The 22,225-nt window shown below is 38.5% G+C and overlaps 1 protein-coding gene across 1 annotated transcript in view; it reads left to right on the forward strand.

Annotated features, from left to right (window-relative positions):
* The first annotated feature begins 2,679 nt into the window (after positions 1-2,679).
* TMPRSS7 (transmembrane serine protease 7) overlaps positions 2,680-22,225 on the forward strand; it is a 31,589-nt gene continuing 12,043 nt past the window's right edge. The window contains exons 1-10 of the mRNA XM_009977821.2: positions 2,680-2,781; positions 7,293-7,491; positions 8,294-8,424; positions 11,014-11,081; positions 11,881-12,074; positions 12,987-13,025; positions 16,425-16,653; positions 18,115-18,245; positions 19,489-19,601; positions 20,654-20,760. Of these exons, the coding sequence (XP_009976123.2) occupies positions 2,680-2,781; positions 7,293-7,491; positions 8,294-8,424; positions 11,014-11,081; positions 11,881-12,074; positions 12,987-13,025; positions 16,425-16,653; positions 18,115-18,245; positions 19,489-19,601; positions 20,654-20,760 (1,313 nt within the window). The remainder of the gene's footprint in view (positions 2,782-7,292; positions 7,492-8,293; positions 8,425-11,013; positions 11,082-11,880; positions 12,075-12,986; positions 13,026-16,424; positions 16,654-18,114; positions 18,246-19,488; positions 19,602-20,653; positions 20,761-22,225) is intronic.

The raw sequence follows: 22,225 nt of genomic DNA on the forward strand, positions 1-22,225 counted from the left end.
ATGTTTCTCAGAAGGGGTGTAATTGACTCACACTAACTTTTCAAGCTGATGTAAAATCACTGGTATCTGTCAGGTGAAAATGAGAGACTAAGCCTATGGTTTGCATTGGCTTCAGATTTTTTTTAATCTTCAGGCTTTTTTTGTATAGGGAACCTGCAATTAATGAAACAGAATGAAACACTTTCATCAGATTTTTTATTTCTAATGTATTTCATATTTTATTTCAGTTTGCCAGCCTCTTCATTCTTTGCTTTACTTGGAAACAGAATGTACTTATCTTGAAAAATACTCAAACCCTAGTTTTGCTTTTTAAAAGGAGGAGAAGGGGAAGTGAGTATCAGGCACTGCAACACTGTTGTGGGTTAGTCATGGCCATCAGACAACATCCCACCCAGCTGCTCAGTACCTCCCTCCCCTCTTCAGCAAGATGGGGATTGAAAATAGGAAGAACAGGAAGGAGAGAAAAATAGTGCTCTGAGATGAAGACAGGAAGATTACTTGCCAATCACTGTTGCAGGCAAAACAGACTCAACTTGGGGGGAAACTGACATAATTTATTGCCAATTAAAATAAAAATGTAACTACTAATTTGAGTAGTGGGAAAGAACAAAGCAAACACTGAAGCAACACTGTCTCTCCCCTCTTTCCCGGTCTCAACTTCATTTATTCCCTCACGGCTCCTCTACTTGTCCATTTCTCTCCACCTCCCAAAGTCTGAGCAGCGCAGTGAGGATGGGGGGCTATGGTCACTATACAGTGGTTTCTCTCTGCTGTTCCTTCTTTCTCATTGTTTTCCTCTGCTCCAGCATGGTCTTTCCATGTGCTGCAGTCCTTTGGGAATATCCATCTGCTCTAGCATGGTCTCCTCCACAGGCTGCAGCAAGGATCTCTGCTCTGACACCTGGAGGACTTCTTCCTCCATCTTCATAATTTTATTTTGTGCTTCATTTATTTATTTCATTTAAGCGGCCCATATACACCTTTGGTATGTGAAAGGTGCATAATAATGTTATTTATCTCACTGAAGGAATTAAAATAACTTCCACCTGAGCCTTTCTGTGTAATCTAGAGAAAATGGCATATAATTGTCACACTAGGTTTAAAGCACACGTTTAATGCTATATCTTTTGATTGGCTCTTGTTGCTACTTCAGTAACAAACACCATGGTTATTTTTATCTTCTCAGGATAAAATATGTGAAGTTAAATGGCTGAAGAAAAGTGAAATCTGGAGATAACCCTGCTTCCTCAGAGTGTAAAGGACTTAATAAACAGGCAAAAGACTTTGATACTGACAAAGTATTTTCCTGTAAAAAGCTCTTTTAATCTGTGGATCAGCTTCTGAAGTACCGTTTGTATCATAGTAATTCCCTGTGCACAGGATAGTGGAAGGCTTTTGGGAATTACACAAATACTTTCAGAGACCATGGTCGTCCCCCCAAAATTAAGTGTAATTAAAAATAAAAAGTGGCAGTTGGAAGCAATTATGTATCATAATATGAAATAAATTATTAGATTCTCCTATGCTACTAAAGCATTAATAAGGCCCAAAATTTAAAGTATTTCTTCACAGGGTTAAAATATGTTGCAATTCTAGAACAAATAACAAACAACAATCGAGGACATAAATATTGTGCTTCAGGACATAAGCCAAAGACTAACACACAGACAAGAAATATTTTAGTTTAAAAGTATATTACCTAACTGTAGGATGTCCTGCTTTGTAATTGAAGTCATCTATTGCAGGTTACACCAATGGAGTGTAGATCACATCTGGTGGTCACCTGTTGCGAGGTCTGGATACATCTTTTCTATTCTATGCCTCTACACTACTGTGGTGTTAAAGCTTTTATGATAGTTACTCTACGTTTTATATCTTAAAAGATAAATTGATAGAATGTGTGGGTTTTTTTTATAAAAGGTTGGCATTTCTCCAGTGCCAGTTCTGAAGCTAACCCAAGGAAGGCATTGAGATTGTTAATCACTTAAAAGTAAAGGTAGCTCTATAATTAGCATCCATTGAGGAAAGTACTGTTTTACATCCTCCATAAATATTTAATTATCAAAGAAAATAGGATGGAACTGTTATGGTACAAGTGACTTCCTGCATCTGATTACAAAAAGGATTCTCAGTTCGAAGCTTGATTTATTTTTGCCATATACAATATGTTGCCTGTAGCAGCTTATTTCTCAGTTATAATAAAATAACCAAATTTGAATGTTCAAAGGCACATTACAACATTCTGAAGAGAGTTAAAATGCTCTTCTTGGTTTGCAATGATTATCTGCTATTTGCAACACTCTTACTCAAAGTGCTTAACTTTATTTTCCTTCTTTTACTTTCATGATTTTGCTCTCATATTTACATTTTACTTGCTAATTTTCTTGTTTATGGCAACTAGTTTTTCGAAGTTTTAATGACATATAGATTTTAGCACTCTGGTTTTGTTTTAACACATTGGAGTCTATTTCAGCTTGAAAAGACTACAAAAAGTCTATTTATTCAGTCCAACTTTGATGTTTAAAGTTACTTGATAGCATCCTTCTGATATTCACAAAAGAGCAACAGGGCAGATGAGATTACAACTGGAAACTCATCAAAGTAAATTGATGCCTCTCTTGGTCCTGGACGTTGCCGTTAGCTGTCTTCAGCTTCAGAAGAAGTGGTGCCTGAGAAAAGATGCAAGGCTCTTTTTCAACTGGGACAAGCGATAAAATTAATTCTGCTGGAATGGATGACAAAAACGACCACTCAGCAGCTAAACCTGAAGAAGAACTAAGTGTAAGTAGGTGACTTGAGCATTCTTGATTTCATACCCTACTTGACACTATTAGATCTCTTATGATCTAATTCTCAAGTATTAAACTTCACATCCCGGTTAGATTTCTTTTAACTTTCTGTTTTATAACTCAATCCGAAAATGCCAGCATATGTTGTATACCTTCAGATTGCTAGTAACATGTATTTTCAGGCCACTGAAATAATGAAAATGCCAGTGAAAAATAGGAGAAGCTTATATTGGTGTCATGGCAGCACGTTTTTCCAAAAATAAATCAATTTCTAGGTGAGAAAGGCAACATTAAACTAGATAATGCATTTTGCTTTTCCCTGAGAAGATACAGGAAGGGATTACTGCATGAATGTTAGCTCGTGACAAAGAAGCAGTTAAATTATTCAGTGTACGGGGATAGTCAAATTGCAATTTTAGCTAGAAACCAATTCTACAATACAACAACTAAGTTGCAGTGGAGAGGAAAGCTGAATTAAAAGTTGTGATCCTTACTGGGGAAAGGGAACATCTTAACACTGCCTTTGTTTTTCTTATTATAGATTGTTTATGGTAAATTAATACAATATAGAGAAATATTTAAAATGTAGTCTATAGCATTCAACATTCCTATGAATCCTGTGTAACAGAGAGCTTTCCCATGCAAGCCTTGATACAAGAAGTACATTTTTAAAAATAAGATTAGAATTGTGGTGAATGCAATGAAAGCATTAGCTGTTTCAAGTGCATATTTACAGTCCAGTGATGTCAATCTTGAGCAATCTTTAAGGATCCTTGACAGGAACTTTGTATCTAATTTTTAAGAATAAATCTGTGTGGTTAGATCTACAGTTACAAAAAAGTACGACATGGGAACACTTAAATATAAAATATTCCTGGGGGAACTTTGATGAAAGTGGCCTGAATTTCAGATGTCAGAATTGAGCATTCATTCAGCTGTGTCAGCTGTCCTACTGAAAACCTGAGAGTATAATGGAACTTTACGTGACAGAGCAGAGCTTTAAACAAAGAGATGGGCAATTTGATTTTTATCCTTAAACAGAATTATACTCAATAAGGTTTTTGACAAATATGGAAGACAGGCAAGTTGAGTCCTTCTTGAGAACACGCAAAACAAATGCACATAAGAAGATATGAGTCTAAAACCTTCCAGTTCAATGCTTTCATGTTTTGTTTGAGGAAATTGTAAACTGTACTACCAGGTCTTATTACTCTACTCATTATTACTTATTACTGGTGGTTTTTTTTGTCATATTTGAACATCCTCAACTCTGAGGTCAAAGGTTGCTAGCCATTGTATTTGGCTATGAGACTGGCAGGATAGTTGTGATGATGTTGCTTTTTCTCTCTCTGTGAGGATATGCAGAGCTCTTATTGAAAGCGTTACTAGGGCATAATGTCAGAGAATCATAGAAAAACTTACTTTCAGAAGTCCCCACCAATGTGATCTACCAACCATTGTTTAAAAACAGAGCTAATGTCAAAGCCAGAACAGTTTCTTGGTGCCTTGTCCCTCTGAGTTTTGAATATCTCCAGGATGGAGGTTCCCTGACCTCTCTGGGCATGACTCAGGTGCATGACCCTCACAGTGAAATACTTTTCTCTTCCCCTCTTTTCCCCATCGCCCCCCAGTATGTCCAGCTGGACTTTTCCTGGCTGCCACGTGTGACTCTTGACTGTGCATCAGTGAGAAAAATGTGGCTGTTTTCTCCATAACCCACTTTAGGTAGGGACATCTATAATTAGATTTACTCACACTGACTTCACCTCCTTGTCTCAGCTAAACAATCCCAGGGCTCTCAGATTTTTGCTGTACATCACGTTCTCCAGCCCCTCACCTCTTGGTGGGCCTCCCCTGAAATCACTTGTTTATCAACACCTCTGTAATACTGATGGGTCCAAAACAGGACACAGTACTTCAGATGTGGCTCCTACTAGTGTTGGGCAGAAGGAAACAACTACTTATTGTAGATTATTTCACAGTATTGCTTCTGCAAACGTCTACTAGCTATGCTTGGCATTTCCTGGGTGTCAAGCTCCATCAACACATAGATTTTGTAGCCACTGTCTTAAACTTAGCATGCCACATTGATATTTTGGAGTGCAGTTCTTAGCTGGGTACTCCAAACTTTCATAGTCTTCTCCTTCCTCAACTGAGATATTGTTAGTAGGGATGAAAAATGAGCCTTGTGCCCACAGCTTTTAGTCTACGATAGGCCACGCTCTTGCAGTGTGCCTTCTGAGAGGCTTCGAAGAATGAAATGATGGCAAACAGCCTGGCAGCTTGTTGCAGCCTTTCTCCTTGCTACCTACCCCTTGTAGCTCTGCAGAGACTAAGAAGGGTCTATTGATCATTGGGAACAACCAGATCTGCCCGAGTCGGGGGCAGACGTTGTATGTGCTGTTGTATGTGCATCTGTTCTAGCGCGATTGTGAATTCCTCGGTGTGTTTCTGTGTGGGTGTAGAAGGAAATAGGTGATGGGAGAGGGGTTGTCCCTTGGCAGAGTGAGGCTGTCTTTTCTTTGAGCAAGTCATAGACTGGTTATCATTGGTCTTTGTCAGGGATTCTCGATTTGCTTTCCTGAGAGGTGATATACCTCTGAGTATGTTTCCCACAAATGGCGTAAAATCAGCTGTGAGATGGGGGAGACCCACTCTGAAAATGCCCTGAAAATGAATTGACTATTCCAAAGACAGGGAAGAAGATATTTTTTGGTCTGGTCTTCATCTTTAGAATGGCAAAGTTCAGTTCCATGTCTGTATGTATGAGCTCCTGGGTCAGGTCTTTTTGTCTCAAAGGCTATTTTGTGCTTCATAGAAGACTTCTCACTAAAACTCTTGCTGCTGATTGCTGACTGGTGTTTGTCCACACCCCCAGTCATGGAGAACCCATAACTTCCTAAGGCAGCCTTTGGACAGCTTCCCTCTCACTCATATCAACATGGTTTTGGAATATTTTTCCTGCGTGTTCCTCATCGATGTGGCAATATTATGTAACTTCTGTTATCGTTGGGATAAAAGGAGGAAATTCAAGGGTTTTTATAGTTCTAATTCTGATGCAGCTGGATATCACAGCTATGCCTGTGTTCATACCCGGTGCACTTGGTCATTAATACCCTGAGTGGTCCAGGAACTCACCAGCTAACCTCTGCATAGATGAGACAATGAATTGGCTTGAGAAAAGGTGATTGAACCTATTATTGATCTCACAAGAAGTGTTTGACTGACACAGGAGCTCACCAAGTGGGAATTTTATGAAGTCCCAGAGATTTTCTCAGACAGCTTTTGCTGTTCTGCAGCAACTGATAGACATTATTTGTATGCTTAAATGTGTCGATTATCTTCTGCAGACGAAAATGCCTTGGGGAGTGTCTGGTACAAACAGATTTTCCAGAACAGAAAATACATAAGACACTTACAGATACATAAGTAGACGTAGATACATAAGACACTTATAGGAAGTAGAAACTGCTCCTGCAAATGCAGAAATAGTCACACAGTAGTCTTTTGTACCTAGATAAGATGGTCAGGAGTTATTTTGAATGTAGCTGCAGAAAATCTGGGACTGTAGTTCAAAATAAACTGTCAAGGGGCTGGATATCCAAGTGATGACCTTGTTCAGATCTTGTCCCAGCAAGACCTGTGCTGTGTCCTCCTGATCACTGGAGAGTATTTCTTAGAGGGAGCTGGATATGCAGGCGGAGGATGTCTATACCCACTGTTTCTCATCTTGAAAGGAAGCAGAGACTTTTTTCTGATAAATTAATGGGTTGCTCCCAGTTGTACTTGGATAGTTCTGGTCTGAGAAGAAAGCGGCTTTTCTTTGAACAGCAGTGACATCTTGACCAGGAGCTGAGAGGGAAAATCGATAGTGTGCATGTGCCTGTCTCTTGGTTCTTTAGCAGGGAAATGACTAGTCGTAGTATTGGCAAAGGATTGACTATTTGAATACCCTGCTAACCTTCCCATTTCACACAAAGGGAATGAATGGCTGAATGTGTGCCTGCTTCCGCACCAAACTTGCATAAGCATAGCAACTATTTGGGTCATGAGACACCTTGCTAGGTTATGTTACCAAGCTGCTGTTCTGCAGTACTTGTCTGCGTAAACCTCTCAGCTGCAGACAGTGCAAGGCAATTCAGCGTTGTCTACCCTTTGGACTAAAGAGAGCTAACTTGCACTAATGAGGGACGCACAAGAATATTAGCGTTTATTCCGATGGTTAATGCTGAGTGGCTATTGCATGGTGAACTGTTATCCTAATGTACATTGTGTTTTTACAGCCTGATGCAACAGGGGCTGACTCTGTGTTATATCAGCAAGTGTCTGGAAAAAAAAAAAGGACTTTACTTTCTGACTAGGGTTTTAAACTGCTACAAAAGTAATTATAGTTGTATATATTCAGTAACAAACAAATATGTGTGGGAATCTGTTCTAGTCGCTGGTTAGTCAATTGCTGTTAGAAATGTACCACGTCTTTTGTTGTCTTTCACCTTATTTTAGGTAGCCAACATTTCAGTCCAAATGGTAGCTGCAGAAGATAAGTTGGCGAAGAGGATTCTGGCAAGGAAAAAACATGGCAAATTGAAACTGAAGAAAAAAGATAAGTTGCTGTGGAATTTTCAAAACAAAATAATTATCTTCACCCTCATTCTATTTATTTTAGGAGTTGTAACCTGGACATTACTGTGGCTCTTTATTGGTGAGTTGCTGGAAGCTCATGCGAATTTCATACATCACTATCCCCAATAGCTCTTTCAGTTGGATTTAGGATCTCACTTGTACTGAAGGCTGTTTCTAAAATAAACATGAAACTTACTTAAATGAGGCCTACCATTATAAGTAGTTATAAGAGCAGGCATAGCTACTTGCTTTAGGGAGTGTGACTTTTTATTTTAAGTGTTATGCAAAACATTTTTCACATGTGCTAGTTAATTGCGCAGACCTGACAGTTTGTAGGAACTTAATTCCTTAAAGTTTGTCTTCAACTGTGTTTCTTGGCCTGCTGAAGGCCAGGCAAGTTCTTCGTGTCTCATGCAGAATAGACTTAAAGAAATTAAAGGGGAATAAAATATAGACAGCAAATATTTATTTTAAGACCTGTAAAAACACTGGACAGGACAAGAAATTGCCACTTCTGTGGAGTGTTTCCTTCTTGCTTGAAGTGTCTAAGTGAGCAGCAAAAGCTATGTTCTCCTCTTCAAACCCTCAATGCTAATATTGCCTAAGATTCCTCAGGGATGCTCCAGAATCTGGGTGTTGATATTGCCTTTGTTATACTGGTTCATTTGTACAGTGATATCTCAGGTGCTTAATTAACCTCCATATTGTGGTACTCATCTAGCACAGTTTGGCTGTGAAAATGTAGTGTTCATTGGTAGTCCTTTCCACTGTAAAGCTGAATAGATTAATTTGGTTTAGAATTTAATTGGAAAAATCCTCACTGTCATTTAAAAAAAAAAAAAAGTAATTGGAGGCTAACTGTCATCTTTATTTCTTTGCAGTTCAGGCAGAAAACAAAGATGCATTGTATTTTGTTGGACTGTTTCGTGTTGCCAACATAGAGTTTCTCCCAGAATACAGGCAGAAGGAGTCGAAAGAATTCCTCTCCGTGGCACAGAATGTGCAGCACGTGGTAAGATGAGTGGGTTGCTTGGCTAGCAAAAAGATCAGAGCTGTGAACAAGAGGTGCAAGGTGCCATTGAGTCTGCTGTGGTGTTCTGCTTTTTATTTTTTTTTCCCCCACTGGAAGACTGCGTACAAAGGCTGGCTATCTGGAGACAGGAAGGGAGTGAGTGCTTTCAGCTTGTTAATCACAAACCGAGTTTTGAAAAGATCTGTTTAACTTTTACATTTACTAAAAGTTTTAAGTATTTCCCCCGACAAAGCAGAGTCTGTGAAAAGAACTGTACATAAGCCCTTCAAAACTTAATTGCCACTTTTGAGACACTAAATCGATGAAGTCTTTTGCATTTAAATTTGTATCTGCTGCCAGTTTTCTGCCTTAGAGCATCAATAATTACCCTAGAGCTCTCAAACGTATTTACATTTACATTTGCTTCTGATGCCAGGTATTCTAAAGACCGTTATTCTTCTTAAACACCTTGGATCAGTCAAAGCAGAAGTAGGCACTTTAGGCTGCCCTACAGTGGGAAGAGAGGGATAGAAATCTTGGCTAAAAGCAAATTTGACTTTAAAGACATTTGGTGTAAGGAGGAAAAAGACATTAATGTCAGGAGATGCAGCACTGTCCACAGAAGGATTCAAGCAATAGCAAGAAAACTGCTAAGCAAACATCAGATGCAGCAAAGATATTTTTGAATAATCGCTAAGTTTTTGTCATCTTATAATATGAACTCATGTTCCTGTTTTCCAGCTCTAACTTTGATAAGAGGAACGACTTTTCCCTGTGCCCTGAGCTTCTCAAAAAAAAAAAAAAAAAAGATTTGAAAATTTGAAAGCGGACAGTCTAGTTTTCCTAGTCCTGCACATTAGCAACTGAAGTGCTTCCAGACAGGGGTGACAGACAACCAGCACAGGATGTGTCCTTCCCCTACTCTCCATGGAGCAGCTCTAACCTGCTGCGAGCCCCATGTCTTGCTCTTGTCCCAGAGCATCCTGCCATTGTCGCACATAGTGGAGAGAGGTGACAGCTGGTGTGAACTGCCACTGTCACCACCTATTACTTGAACATAATTTGGAAATAATCTTTTTTATGTGTAAACTTTACCTGAACTCAGTAACGGATTTTACATTGCTAAAACTGCACTTCTTGGTGCCATGATTGTTGCTAGTAAGGATGTGGGTTTTTGTTTGTTTTTCTCCTTGAAATCCTTTTTTTCATGACTCCTGGCTCAGAGACCCCCAGAGTGGTAGTGGAAGAACCTCTCAAGATAGGGTGCTTTCCCATTCGATAGTAACAGTAATATATAGAATCTGCTGTGGCCTAACCTGGAGAAAGATTGAGGTCCACTCATGTTATCCAGGTCCATAAAATAATTCTTTGAACTTCATGTGTCAAACACTGAAAGTTAGGGATTAATATTAATGTGATTTTTACAGCCTTTGCTTCAAAATAATCTGTGTTACAGTCCCTTGGGAATTAATTTAGGCACTGGAACAGGTTGCCCAGAGAAGTTGTAGATGCCCCATCCCTGGAAATGTTCAAGGCCAGGTTGGATGAGGCTTTGGGCAACCTGGTGTAGTGGAGGGTTTCCCTGCCCATGGCAGGGGGGTTGGAACTAGATGATCTTTGAGGTCCCTTCTAACCCGAACCATTCTATGATTCTATAGTTTTAACCATGAAGCAGCAGGTTGAGGTCTGAACAGCTTGAGGTACATGTCACCTTTTGGCTTTAGAAGCGTGCCTCTTTGAACAAGAGGAATAGAGTTTACCATCGCGCTGGTATCGTCACACACAAAGAACCAGCAGAATTGAGAGCTTGCTTTCAATGAACTTCTCCTCGTATATTACACTGTGTATTGGAAAGAAATATGTTAATACTAAGCTATTAGAGAAGCAAATAAACACAAACTGAATTGAAATCCAGGAAAATTCCACATAAACATTTAAAAAAACTGTTTAAGTGTGAAGGTGATCAAACACTGGAGCAAGTTGTGCAGAGAGGCTATGGAGTCTCCATTCTTAGAGATATTCGACTGGATGTGGCCCTGAGCAACCTAGTGTAGTTGATCCTGCTCTGAGCAGAGGGTTGGACTAGATGCTCTCCAGAGGCCCCTTCCAATCTCAGTCTTTTTGTGATTCTGTGGAAAAAACTCTTATATATTCTGTTAACTACACCTTAGTACCAACACACAAAATGTTATGAGTACGTGGTAATTTCCTGAAGACTGGCCCTAAATTTCAGCATCAGAATAGGAAAGCCCTCTGTGTTTGGGATTTGCTGGGTGAAGAATGTGAACTCTTTTCAAAACTCATTTATTTGGAAAAAATATTGCCGTACGTGTCAGCTGGCCATGGGCAGATGATTTGATGTTTCCTGGGAATATTGGACTTGTTATCTGGACTTGCATCGCAGAGCTGGTCTGTTCCTGTCTGCTGGTCTGCCCAGCTTGGCTGTTATATGTCTGGAAGTGTGCGCAGACTGCATATTCTTGGTGGAAAAAAGGATGTTGCCTGGAAAGCCTAGGCATGTAACATCTCCAAGTACGACTCATTTTGAGAAATGCTAAATCTACATTGGTTTAATACTTTCTCTTTCAGATGAACTTGGTCTATACAACCTCCTCTTTCTCCAAATTTTATAAGCAGTCCACAGTTTCAGAAGTCAGGTAAAACCGTGTTTAATGTAATTGTATTTGTGTTGGGTAGTATATGATATAATGAACTCACAAGAGAAAACTATTTTTGGTAGTTAAGATTTAATCTCTTTGCTATGCACTTGCACTGATTACAAAATATATCTATTATCTGTACCAATTCGTTTCACAAAAGTAAGGGCAAACTAAAGTCATATAAGCAGTTCCTTGTCTGCCAGGAGTATAATCTAAGGTAAATAGAAATAATATTCTTAAAAAGGTTTGGTGGTACTTTGGCTGATAGGTCACATGGAAGTTTAACTGCTTCAATGTGCTGTTAGAGCACAACTCTGTATTACTGGCCAGGTTGCACATATTTTATAAGTAATGTTATTGGTATAAAACTATTTTCTACTGACAGAAGAAGGCATAAATCCCTATACTGAAAAAAAGTACATTTACTCTAATATTATGTATTTAATTAATGCTAGAGGTTTAGTTATTCCAAACCAATGATCTTTAGGAGATAATCCAGCTCTAATTCAAGTAGATATGATGATTTGCGTATATCTCAAAAGTCGGGTGCCCTCAGGAAGTTAGTCTAGTGAAGATTCCTGACTGGTTGTGAGGAGCGCATTTTGGCATTCTGGGCTTTTCTTTTTTTATTGTTTAGGAGAGAAAATACATTCAGTGTGTCAAAGTGAAAAGGCAAGATGGAATTAAGCCAATAAAACATACTCTTCCAAATTTGTACTTCAGAAACTTGTGTTGAGAGTCTAGTTTTCAGAAAAGTTTCAACATGATAGTAATATGTAGGACCTTTTTATTTCAGCAACAACAACAATGGAGGCCTCCTTATTCATTTCTGGATCGTATTTGTGGTACCACAGGCGAAAGGCCAAGTGCTGTGTGAGGACTGTGTGGCTGCCATTTTAAAGGATTCCATTCAGACAAGTATCATTAACCGGACCTCGGTGGGGAGTCTTCAGGGCCTTGCAGTTGACATGGACTCCATTGTACTAAGTGGTTAGTATTAGCACATACCCACATCCTTGAGGAAATAATTCGTTAAACAAGCATCTTTATCTTGGAGTAGCAAATTTTGTAAATAAACTAAAATCTTTATCCAGCATTTTTATCTTCTAATATTAAAAACATTATAGAAAAAAAAAAAAAAAGGAAAAGGAAAATAGAAAACAGATTTGAGGTCAAATCGAGGTACAAAGTATCCCTGTGAACACCGATTGCAAAACTGCCTTTACTTGGAATGCTTATGTTCAAATCCAGGAGCTAAGCCTGACACCTTGTAGCCAGCTCAGATTTAGATTAGTTGTGACTTTAAAAGTATAAAAAGATGAAGGATTAAGGTTTCCACATGGATCAAACTTTAGCCCCTCCATTGAAAATGAGGTTCTTGACACCCCTCTATTAAAGATTAAGAAAGAGATTATAAAGCTGCCCTTTTATTAAATAACTCCCGTGCCACTCCTGGGGAAGAAGTCAGCAATGTAGGATTTCAGGTATCTCTTTAATGTAGTTAGCCACAAAATGTTGTGTGATTTTCAGCTTTATGAACAAAGGACAGAAAAAATTTCATTTGAACAACTCTTTCCAACTAAAAGTTGAAAAAGACTTTCTGGCCAAGGGTCAGAAAATGACTTCCTGAGTACATCTGTCTCAGTCCTTCAAGTAAATTTGACTGCTTAATTGACATACAGTCTCTTCTTGCCTCAGGCGCTAAGATGTCTGGGGACGTGATACCTCCAAAGCCGCTTGCAGAATTTGCAGAAATGAAGTGGGCTTAGGCAGCCTCCCTTGCTGAGATAGCACTAAACGCACAGGACAAAACAGCTATGATTAAAGAAGTGTGGCTGAATTAAACCTGAATTCTGGATTTTGGGCAAATGAGAATACTCACACAACTCTCTCTCTGTGCAGCAGGTCTTCGGTCAGATTATTGGTCAACAACGGGAACAGGTAATTCACCGTTTTGGCAGCTTTCTGGCAGAGGAGAGGTGGAGAACAAAGCTTTCAGTTCATGTCTTATGCTCAAAGATACTGTTCAGTGTTAATTGAAAAGGGTTAAATTCAGCCTTGGTATTTATGTCCTGAGTAGCTATAAGAGTGGCCGAGAGTCTTGCACGTGACAAATTCGGAAACTATATGCCTTTAGTCTGACTGGTAAAATTTTAAGATGTACCTGGTGGCATGGTAGGAAGTAAACTCAGTCTGTTAGTTGTTTGCTATTCACTCTGTGTTGAAGAGAAGATTAAGCTTTTCTAAACTGGGCAGTACTGAATTTAAATCTGTTTATTGGCTTTTGAGATAAACAATAGCAATACTTTTGTCCATCCTTTATCATCCTTTACTCCTTTTTCTCCAAGGTTGATGATGAGTGTTTCTTTCGATGAATGCCCTAACAGAAATTATTTTAAACTGCTCAGTTTTTCCAGGGCTATGGGAGACATTACCTAGATACCTGATTTTGTATTGTAAACCTCCTAGTAGGGTTCTTTGGCAGTGTGTAGAGAGACTTTACAAGCAGTTTAAAAGTACAGTGCACCTATGTTAGCTTGTGTGTGAGTAGGTACCCAGAAAAAATGCACTACTATGCTAAGCAATGATATACTAGTCACCTTTGATGTAGACACCTGATAAACCTCTGTTGGGCCAGCAGTTGTCTATCAGGCAGGGATGCATTGGCCTCCCTTGTTCCTCAACACAGGCTTACTTTCCATCTTGTGAACTTGCACCCTTTCAGTTTTTTAAAGGCTTTGTATCTTTCCATGTCTGCATTTGTCTTTTCTGAGACATTAGCTTGTACTGTTTCAACAATTACATTTCTATCTGTGATTTTTGTTTCTGTTATCTTGCAAGGTTTCAGCTTGTATGCTTTCTCAGGATTCAACAATTACTTTTGCCAGTGCAGCCAAGTCGAGGTCTCCTAGTACTGCTGTCCACCCAAAGGTGGACTTTGGGTCACAGACCCTGGGCCACAGTTTGCAATACTTAGATTGATATCAGTCCGTAATTTCTTAAAATTCAAGTCAAGTTTGCTACAGCATTCATCTGCTCAAAATCTTTCCTGACTTAAACTGCAAAGCATTGCAATATGGGCCTTTGTCACATTACCTCACATGCATTTTAAAGATATAAAAGAATTTTGTACGTTGATGCTTACTTGCGCAGCAATTTCATCTCCCAGTTCAGTGTTCCAGGGCAGAGGAATTAGTACAGTCAGATCTTTTGTTTCAATTTATTCCAGAGTGCATTTCCTAAAGGAAAAGAAAGAACAGTGCAATGCAAATATTGATTCTAAGGCTTTTTTAGGAGTTACACAGTATCTTTCACACAAAGGGAGAAGGATGACCTGCCATATCCTATATGTCTGTCAGAGACTTACAATGTAGTCAACCACAGATGGCAACTGGTATCTTTGAGCAGTTTAGTGCTGGTATGCAACAAAGTTGCAGGGGAACAACAGCATGGATTGCCACGGGAGGTGAGAAAGTCTTATATTGGTGCAATTTCATTTGTTAGGTTACCTGGAGCGTTCCGCCTAGGATTAGAGAATATCTTGCAAAAGTTAAAGTGTTAACGCAGCAGCATACAAGCAAGGTGCATCTCCTGGTTTTATTTTGAGAGCAACAGAGCTACTTTGGCATGAAGATGCACCTAGTTATTAGATCAAGCACAGCACCGGAGTGCGGTTTTCTTGAAGAATGGGCTGGAGAAGGGACCTGGAGAGATTCAGCTGATGCAAGTCACTTGCATTGCCGTGATATCTGGCTATGCACGATCTGCTTGGGTAAAGAACGTATCCATCTTCAGTTTCAAACTTGTGTGCTTGCACTATTTCTAGTTTCAGTCAGCTCTGAAATTTCTCATGCTTCTCACCAGCAGTGAGCTCATTATATTATAACTGTTTAGTAGAAATAATGGTAGGGACTTAATTATAAAGATTATGATCAAAGCTGGCTTTGTTAGGGATGGGTAAATAAGCACAAATAACTACTATAAAAAAGAATGTTATTGGGAAGAGATAACAAGAAGGAAGAAAAATGGCTTAATTAAAGCTTTAAATAGTTATAACCGTAATTCAGTTGAACAGTATGTGACCCTTACCGATTGTTCATGAACACTCATAGCAGTAGTTTCAAGACTGTAAATTAGAAGTAGAAGTCAGACAAAGCCTGTCACTTCCTGTCTTGAGTACCTGCTGGTTAAAAGGCCAACATTTAATTTGAGTCAACAATTGACAGTGAACTTTACTTGGTGTTCCACGATAGTAGCTATTTCAGAGACTTGTGTTTTTAATAGGCAGAAATTAATGCAAATATTTACTTTGAATCTTATTCTCCCTAATTTTCATTTTCCTCCTTCTCACCTTGCAAAGAACTATGTTAAGAGTTTTAGATATGAACAAATGAAAAAATCCCTAAGTTTTTTGCTGAATGGGAGCTGCAATATTGAATTGAAATTAAGACCTCAATATGTTTCACTTGAAAGCAACAACTGTTCCAGCTTAATTGGAAAATTGAGTGCAAGTAGGGTAATTTTCTGGTGATTCTTGACTAAATTATGACAAAGACTTTTTTTGCCTTTTTAAAATTATTTTAATGAAAGTGTTTGTAGGCTAGGCTGTATTGCTTACCTTTCATGGTACTTCCATTTCTAGCAGTGATTGGTAATGCTGTAAAAGTTTTCAAGGCTTGACAGGACACACTCCTGGTCTGAATTAATTCTGACATTGCTTTGAGCAGGGCATTGAACAAGAAAGGCCCTAGCATCCCTTCCAACTTGAATGAATTGGTGAATCTGAATTTAAGTAACAGTTGCAGCTCATTTCAAAATAAACATTGAGAAGCCTGGTGTTTGAACAATAATCTAAAAAACCCAGAGTAATAAAAAAAATGTAGCTTGATTTATATTTTGGTTTTTATTTTATTTATTGTAAATTTCCTAGCATCTGTAGGAGTGAACAGTTGATTTCTGCCTTGATGAACGTTTCCCAGTTAACAGTTATTTAAGTACTTTATTCTCTAGGAGCTCCACAGATCTTTAACTGCAAATACCTGTTGTACAAAATGGTGGCACTTTTCTGCAAGTACCCTACAAGGACTTATTTACAGCACTGTTTGAGATGTTCTGTAGTTTTATGAATAGACTTTTCCTTGACCACAGACTTGTAACTAAGATGCAAACAAAGAGCGGCTATAGACTACTTTGTTTTCATGTTTAGCTATGTTTTCATATGTTGCCTTTGTTTAAAATTATTTTTAGGATTTTTTCTTTCTTTTTTTTTTTTTTACTCCATGAGGATTTAATAGTTTTGTAGTGAGTGTAACCAGTGTTGAAAATGTGACGTTTCCACAGGAACGAATTGTATGTATGATCTGTATGCTGATCGCCTACATGAGCACTTTCCTCTGGACATCCGTGCTACCTCAGGGGGAACCATCTGCTATTTTAAGCTGATTGCATCAGTGGACCATCTTATCCGTCTTTCAATAGTATCCCTTCAGATTGAAGCAGATAACTGCATCACTGACTCACTAATCGTTTATGACTCTCTGATGCCAATCAAACATAAGATATTGTACCAGTGAGTATAAATTTTCATTGAGAATTCATTAACAATAATTAGGGCGCTTTTTTTCCTGTAGATTTGTTGGCTGAATTTTTAGTGGGTTTTGGATTGTTTTGTTAAAAATACTCTCATCTTCTGATCTTCATGAGTTATGCACACAACACCTGGCAAAATACTTTTTTCAACAAAAGTGGAAAAGTTGATCTTTCTAATAAAAGAAACAGTTAAATATTCTTTAAATTCTTCTTTATTCTTCAACTGGAGTGCATCTTTGCCTAGCTGCAGAACTATCAGAAATTCACATGTTACTGGGTGGAATCTTCTGTTTCTTATCAGGAAACAGATGCTAACTAAAAGAAAAATTTAAAAATTTCTTATCAGGAAACAGATGCTAACAAAAAAAAAATTGAAAATTTCCTCCCCTAAGCAAACTCTTATTTAGTGTGAAGATCTGTGCCCTTCATATGAAGACTGAAATTCTAAAACTAAGTCTCGTGATTCTTTGGATACTTACTGTCACTCATCAGTTCAGTGCTTTTTTTTTTTAGCTGCTCTATTTGAGTAGTTTAGAGAGTCATTAAAATCTAGAGTTGTAGTTCTGATGGGTTGAGGGATGTGGACTTTTTTAATTACTTTTTCTCTTTTTTTTTCCTCTCTTGAGTGATCCAGTAGGCTTGTTCGGAGATGTTTTTTTGTTTGAAATTCCTGATAACTAGTTCCACAGGGCTCTGTCATACTACAAGGTGAACACAGCACCTCCATAAAGCAGATGAAGAGCTCAGTGTTTTGACCCCTGAAATCCTTTTCTCTGACCTATCAGTGTGCATATAAGCCTTAAAAAAGAGCATTGGCTTTTCTGTCCTCTTTGAGAGCTCTCCTCTAGGAATCATTCGAATCATTCGCTCACTTGTCTATAAAACAGCAGATGGTGTTCAATTACTTGTTAGTATCTATAGAGGACAGATGATATCTGCTAGGTAATGCATATGGAAAGCAACATTTTTATTTTTTTTTTTTAATGAGACTAGTTGATTGGCTCAGGTTCTTCATTTCTAACTTGAAAAATAACTTGCTTGTCTTTCCCACTCCCCAAGCTAAATCTGTTGATCGAGTAAAATACACTTTCTCTTTCTATAAGGCTTTCTTTAATATTGGCTTCATTCATTTTTGCTTGGAGTGAAGGCTGAAAGTCACTATCATCCCATAGAGCTGACAGTTCCATCTTCCTTCTCATGTTTGCAATTTATTTCTTTTTTTGTAAGAAGTGACTTTCCAATACCGAGTTTCTAACTGTCCTTGTAACAGGTACTTTTGCATTTAAGAGCATGGAGTTTTTATTAGGCTTTGAAGTAGCTAAGCTCTGCACTAGTGGAATATTCATGCACAGAATGAGAGCAATGTGTTGGATTTTCGGGTTTGTGTTTTAGTTTTTTTTACTGATTGCTTTCCTACATACTCTTCTTTCTTCCCCCTCAGAGCTTGTGAACCAGCTGATTCATTGGTGTCACTTGTTTCCACAAATAATCTCATGCTGGTAATGTTTAAGGCAGCACAAATCAAGGAACAGAAGGAATTCCATGGCTATTTTGAGGTCATTACACAAGAAAGTAGGTTTGTTCTGTGTTTGGAAATGTGTTTGTTGTATTGGTTCTGTCCAAGATCCCAAAGTGGCTGTCCTGTCCCCGATTATGGACAAATGACTACTGTATCTCAGTTTCTTTTCGACGTGCCTGTCTCTCCTTCATCTCCTCTGCATCACTGAGTGTCTGCCTTCCTCCTGAGTGATTTAATCTGCGCAAATTAGCGGTTCTCAAGTGAAGTAGGAAGGTGGAAAGCTGAAACCAGCACTGACTGAATTCGGTTGATCAGGACTGCAAAGTGCCAGTAGATGGAGTTGTTATTCCAGGTGTAGCACTGCTCTGGCCTCTCTCCTGGTTCGGGACACAGCCGTGATGTTACGGGCGGAGGGAGTTCAGCGCTAAAAACTGCTTTCAGAATATAAAAGTTCAGTGGCTTAGTCTGCGTTTTCTATTAGTCTCTTCCTCCTCAATAACACAGAGGAGTAGGTTATGTTTGTGTGGCAAGTCCATCATCTGCTTTTTATTGCTTTAAGTGGTTAGATCATAATCACAAATAGTATAAGGAACATGACGCTAGGAGAAAAATCTAACAATTCAGTGCAAGGAAATTCAAGCTGCTCAAAAAGATGCTGCATACTTTCCATGTTGAGAGCATTTAAGCATTAAAATACCATGATGAAAGCATGCAATAAATGCTCCATCATAAGTAATTTTAAATTCAGGGCTGTTACTTTTGTTTGTTGGCTTGGTTTAAATTCAGGGATAGGTTTGGTGTTGTTTTTTTTTTTTTTTTTTTTGTTGAGGTTTGTGTGTGTGGTGGTGGTGATGTTTTTTTATGGCTGTTCAATGGATTTAGAGAATTCATTAAAAGGAAATTTCAGCTTCCAGGAGGCTGATTATATTAGCATGTTGTCCATTTCTCTTCTAAATAGTTGCATTTTAAGACTAGAGATCCTCATGTACTACTGCAGTGTGGATGTATTGATGTGCAACACTGATCACTGAAACTTGTTTGCAGAACTGCCTTCAGTGAAATAACTGATATAAAACTTCACAATATTTCCTCCTGGTCCTACAGAGCCCAGGAAGCATTCCTAGATTTTTACAGCCCTTACCTGTCGATCTGTCTGCACCATTGGGAAGGGCATCTTTTTATAACTTGAACCCAGATAAATATAATTCTTCTGATAAATTTGGATGCTTAGCCCACTGAATAGTTTTGCTGAAAATATACTAAAGTTTACCAACTTCTGCCTCCTTTTTTCCCTAGGATGTGGAAAAACAATAGTGACAAGAGAGAAAATTGGTTATGAAGGGAGAATCGCGAGTCCCTATTACCCGAGCTATTATCCTCCAAAATGTCTTTGTGCGTGGAACTTCCAGGTAGCATGAATCTCTTTCTCTCTTGGGCACTGTTGTGTGTTGTGGGCATGCAGAGCCTGTAAATGTAGCAGAAACAATTGCGTAAGGAGTAATCTGCATCCTTACAGATGTGCCAGTTTATAGAAATGAATAGCTAGCTGTGCTCAGTTTCTTTGTGTTTGTTTTTGTTTGTTTTCTTTTTTCCTGTGCACTTCTTAATTAAGAGAACATAGATCCTAAGTTCTATTATAAAGGTGAAGAGCTGAGATAAGTTTTGATATTTAGCCTGCAGAACTGCTTCGCAGCAGAGAGGTTACTGTTTTTAATTCCCCTCTTCCCATCCTCAAAAATTTGGAGAAAAAGTATATACAAAAGTCTCTCCTAACCCAGTTATTACTGCCACTTCTCTGATATCTCTTCTCAGTCTATTTTGTTATGCTTAATGAACTGAATTTTTCTGGATTCTTTTCCTGAACCAGCCCTTGTTTTTAAAGGAACATTGCCTTGTCTTGCAGAAAGGTTCGATTTCGTTTAATAAAGTAAACTCTAACTATGAACCCTTATGAAACTGCTGGGCTTAAAAATCCTTTGTAAAATGCTAAAGAATGCTTGGCTGAGCAGGTGCTAGTAGAAGACTTCAATATTGTGGTAGAAAATAACTCCTAGCATTTCAAAGGTGACACAGGTATTCAGTGCAGTATCTTAGCTAACAGCCGGCTGGGGTTGTCTGTCCCTACACAAGTAAATTTGGATGTGTTTGAGTGCTTTGATCTCGATACAAAAGCTGCTTTCTATCCATGGCCAGTGGCTTTTTGAAGATGAAAGGACTGTTGACTAGAGGGGGAGAAAGCCTGCAGCTGTGGTGGGCCTTTGCCAACCTTTGCTTTTACTCAAGACTGAATAGTTGGCAAGTGTCTCAAGTGCTGGCTGTTGAGCTGGCGAAGTCAGAACAGCTCCCAGAGCTTGGCATTGCCAAGCACCGTAATTGCTGAGATAAGCCTAAGGACTTCCATGTAATATGTCCACAAAAGGAAAAAGAAGACTGCTTGCACTGTCTTTCTTGCTCACAACAGACGCCGCAGAAGAGCCTTGGTATAGCTCTGAAGTTTCACAACTATACCATCAGTGAGAAGAATATTAAAGGCTGTGAGCGAGGATGGTGGAAAATTAATGAACACATGTAAGTACTTCTGCATGGGTTATTAAACTAACATCACCAAAATAAACCTTCCCATCACTACTGCAGCTCCCTCAGAGTTTCCACAAAGACAGATACTTGTCTGGTGTCTCTTACCATTCTTTCACTTTGGCTGATGGTGTAATTGAATACTTTGTAAAATCTATATACCTATAAAAAAAGAATTCTATTGAAAAGTACCAGAAAGATTAAAATAAGGGCCTTTGGTACTCTCTGGAGAGAAAGAAATAGGAAGAGTTGGGTGCAGGTGAATGCCTTGTGAACCCCAAAATAAATCTGGGTTTTCTGGGATCATTGAACAAGGTCTGTTTAAACCTTTTCAGTGTAACTTGATTCTCTGATTGCTCACGAGGATGCTGAACATAATTAACTTCTCAGTGAAAGCTGTTACAATGAGATTATTGGGAATAGAAGAATAACCGCTTCTGCCTTCCAGTCCCCGGCTCTCGAAAGAGAAACTGCACAGGTTGGCTGCCAAGACATGCTATATTTCTTGAGTGGTTTTTATTAAAATATTGCTGCTATTTTTTTGCTAAAATAACTAAACATTCTCACACACATTGTCCACCCGTTTGGGTTTTTTTCCTCTCAATTTTTTAAGTCATCTTTCAATCACTGGATCATGAGATGATGTTAGATTTAGGATGCTGGAAATTTTTTTTTTTAAACTTTGTTCATTTGGAAACCTCAGTAGTATCGGACTTGAAGCTGAATTTCTGAACTTGCTACTGAAACTAAACAAAGTCAGTCAAGCTTTTAAGAATGTAACTGAAAGAACTACAGAAAGAACAAAATTTTCTCTAGTCTTTGATACCATATTGTACTTACAGAGAAAATTCAGTTTGTCAGAAGCTCCTAAAATTGTCCCTTGATTTGAATTTGTTGCTGGACTAGATGGGCACAGGAAAACACCAGTCAAAACAGAAAACATTTGGTGTGTTTGTGGTTTTTTTGGCATTCTTTTTATGACACAATTGGAAAGATTTGAGGTGCTAGGGATGGCAGAGACATGAATCAAATAAAGGCAAAATCTGGAAATAAAACCCATGATGGGTTCATATTATAAAGATTCTCTATATGAAAGAGCAGCTTTTAAATAAGCCTACCAATTATACATTCCACAGAATCAAATGTCAGCATGACCCTTAGAGATGCATTCGGGGTTACTTTTGAAGTACTGCACAAGAACACACGCTCACGATTTCTCTTGCAAGTTGCTGATGACACAAGTAGACCAAGACAAGTTTTCCTTTGAAAAGTGTCTTTTCACTGAAAATAAGGCTTTGGAACCTCTATGATCTTCTGTTCTATGTCTACTTTTCATGGGGAAAAAAAAAAAAAGAATTTAAAGCATGAAACATTTTGATATTTGATTCCTCCCCCCTAGTTGTAATGGTTAATGAAATGGGAGGCGGGGAATCCCCTCTTTTCAGCTTCCTACAATTGC

This window comes from Tauraco erythrolophus, chromosome 1, assembly GCF_009769465.1.
Source record: "Tauraco erythrolophus isolate bTauEry1 chromosome 1, bTauEry1.pri, whole genome shotgun sequence".
NCBI lineage: Eukaryota > Metazoa > Chordata > Aves > Musophagiformes > Musophagidae > Tauraco > Tauraco erythrolophus.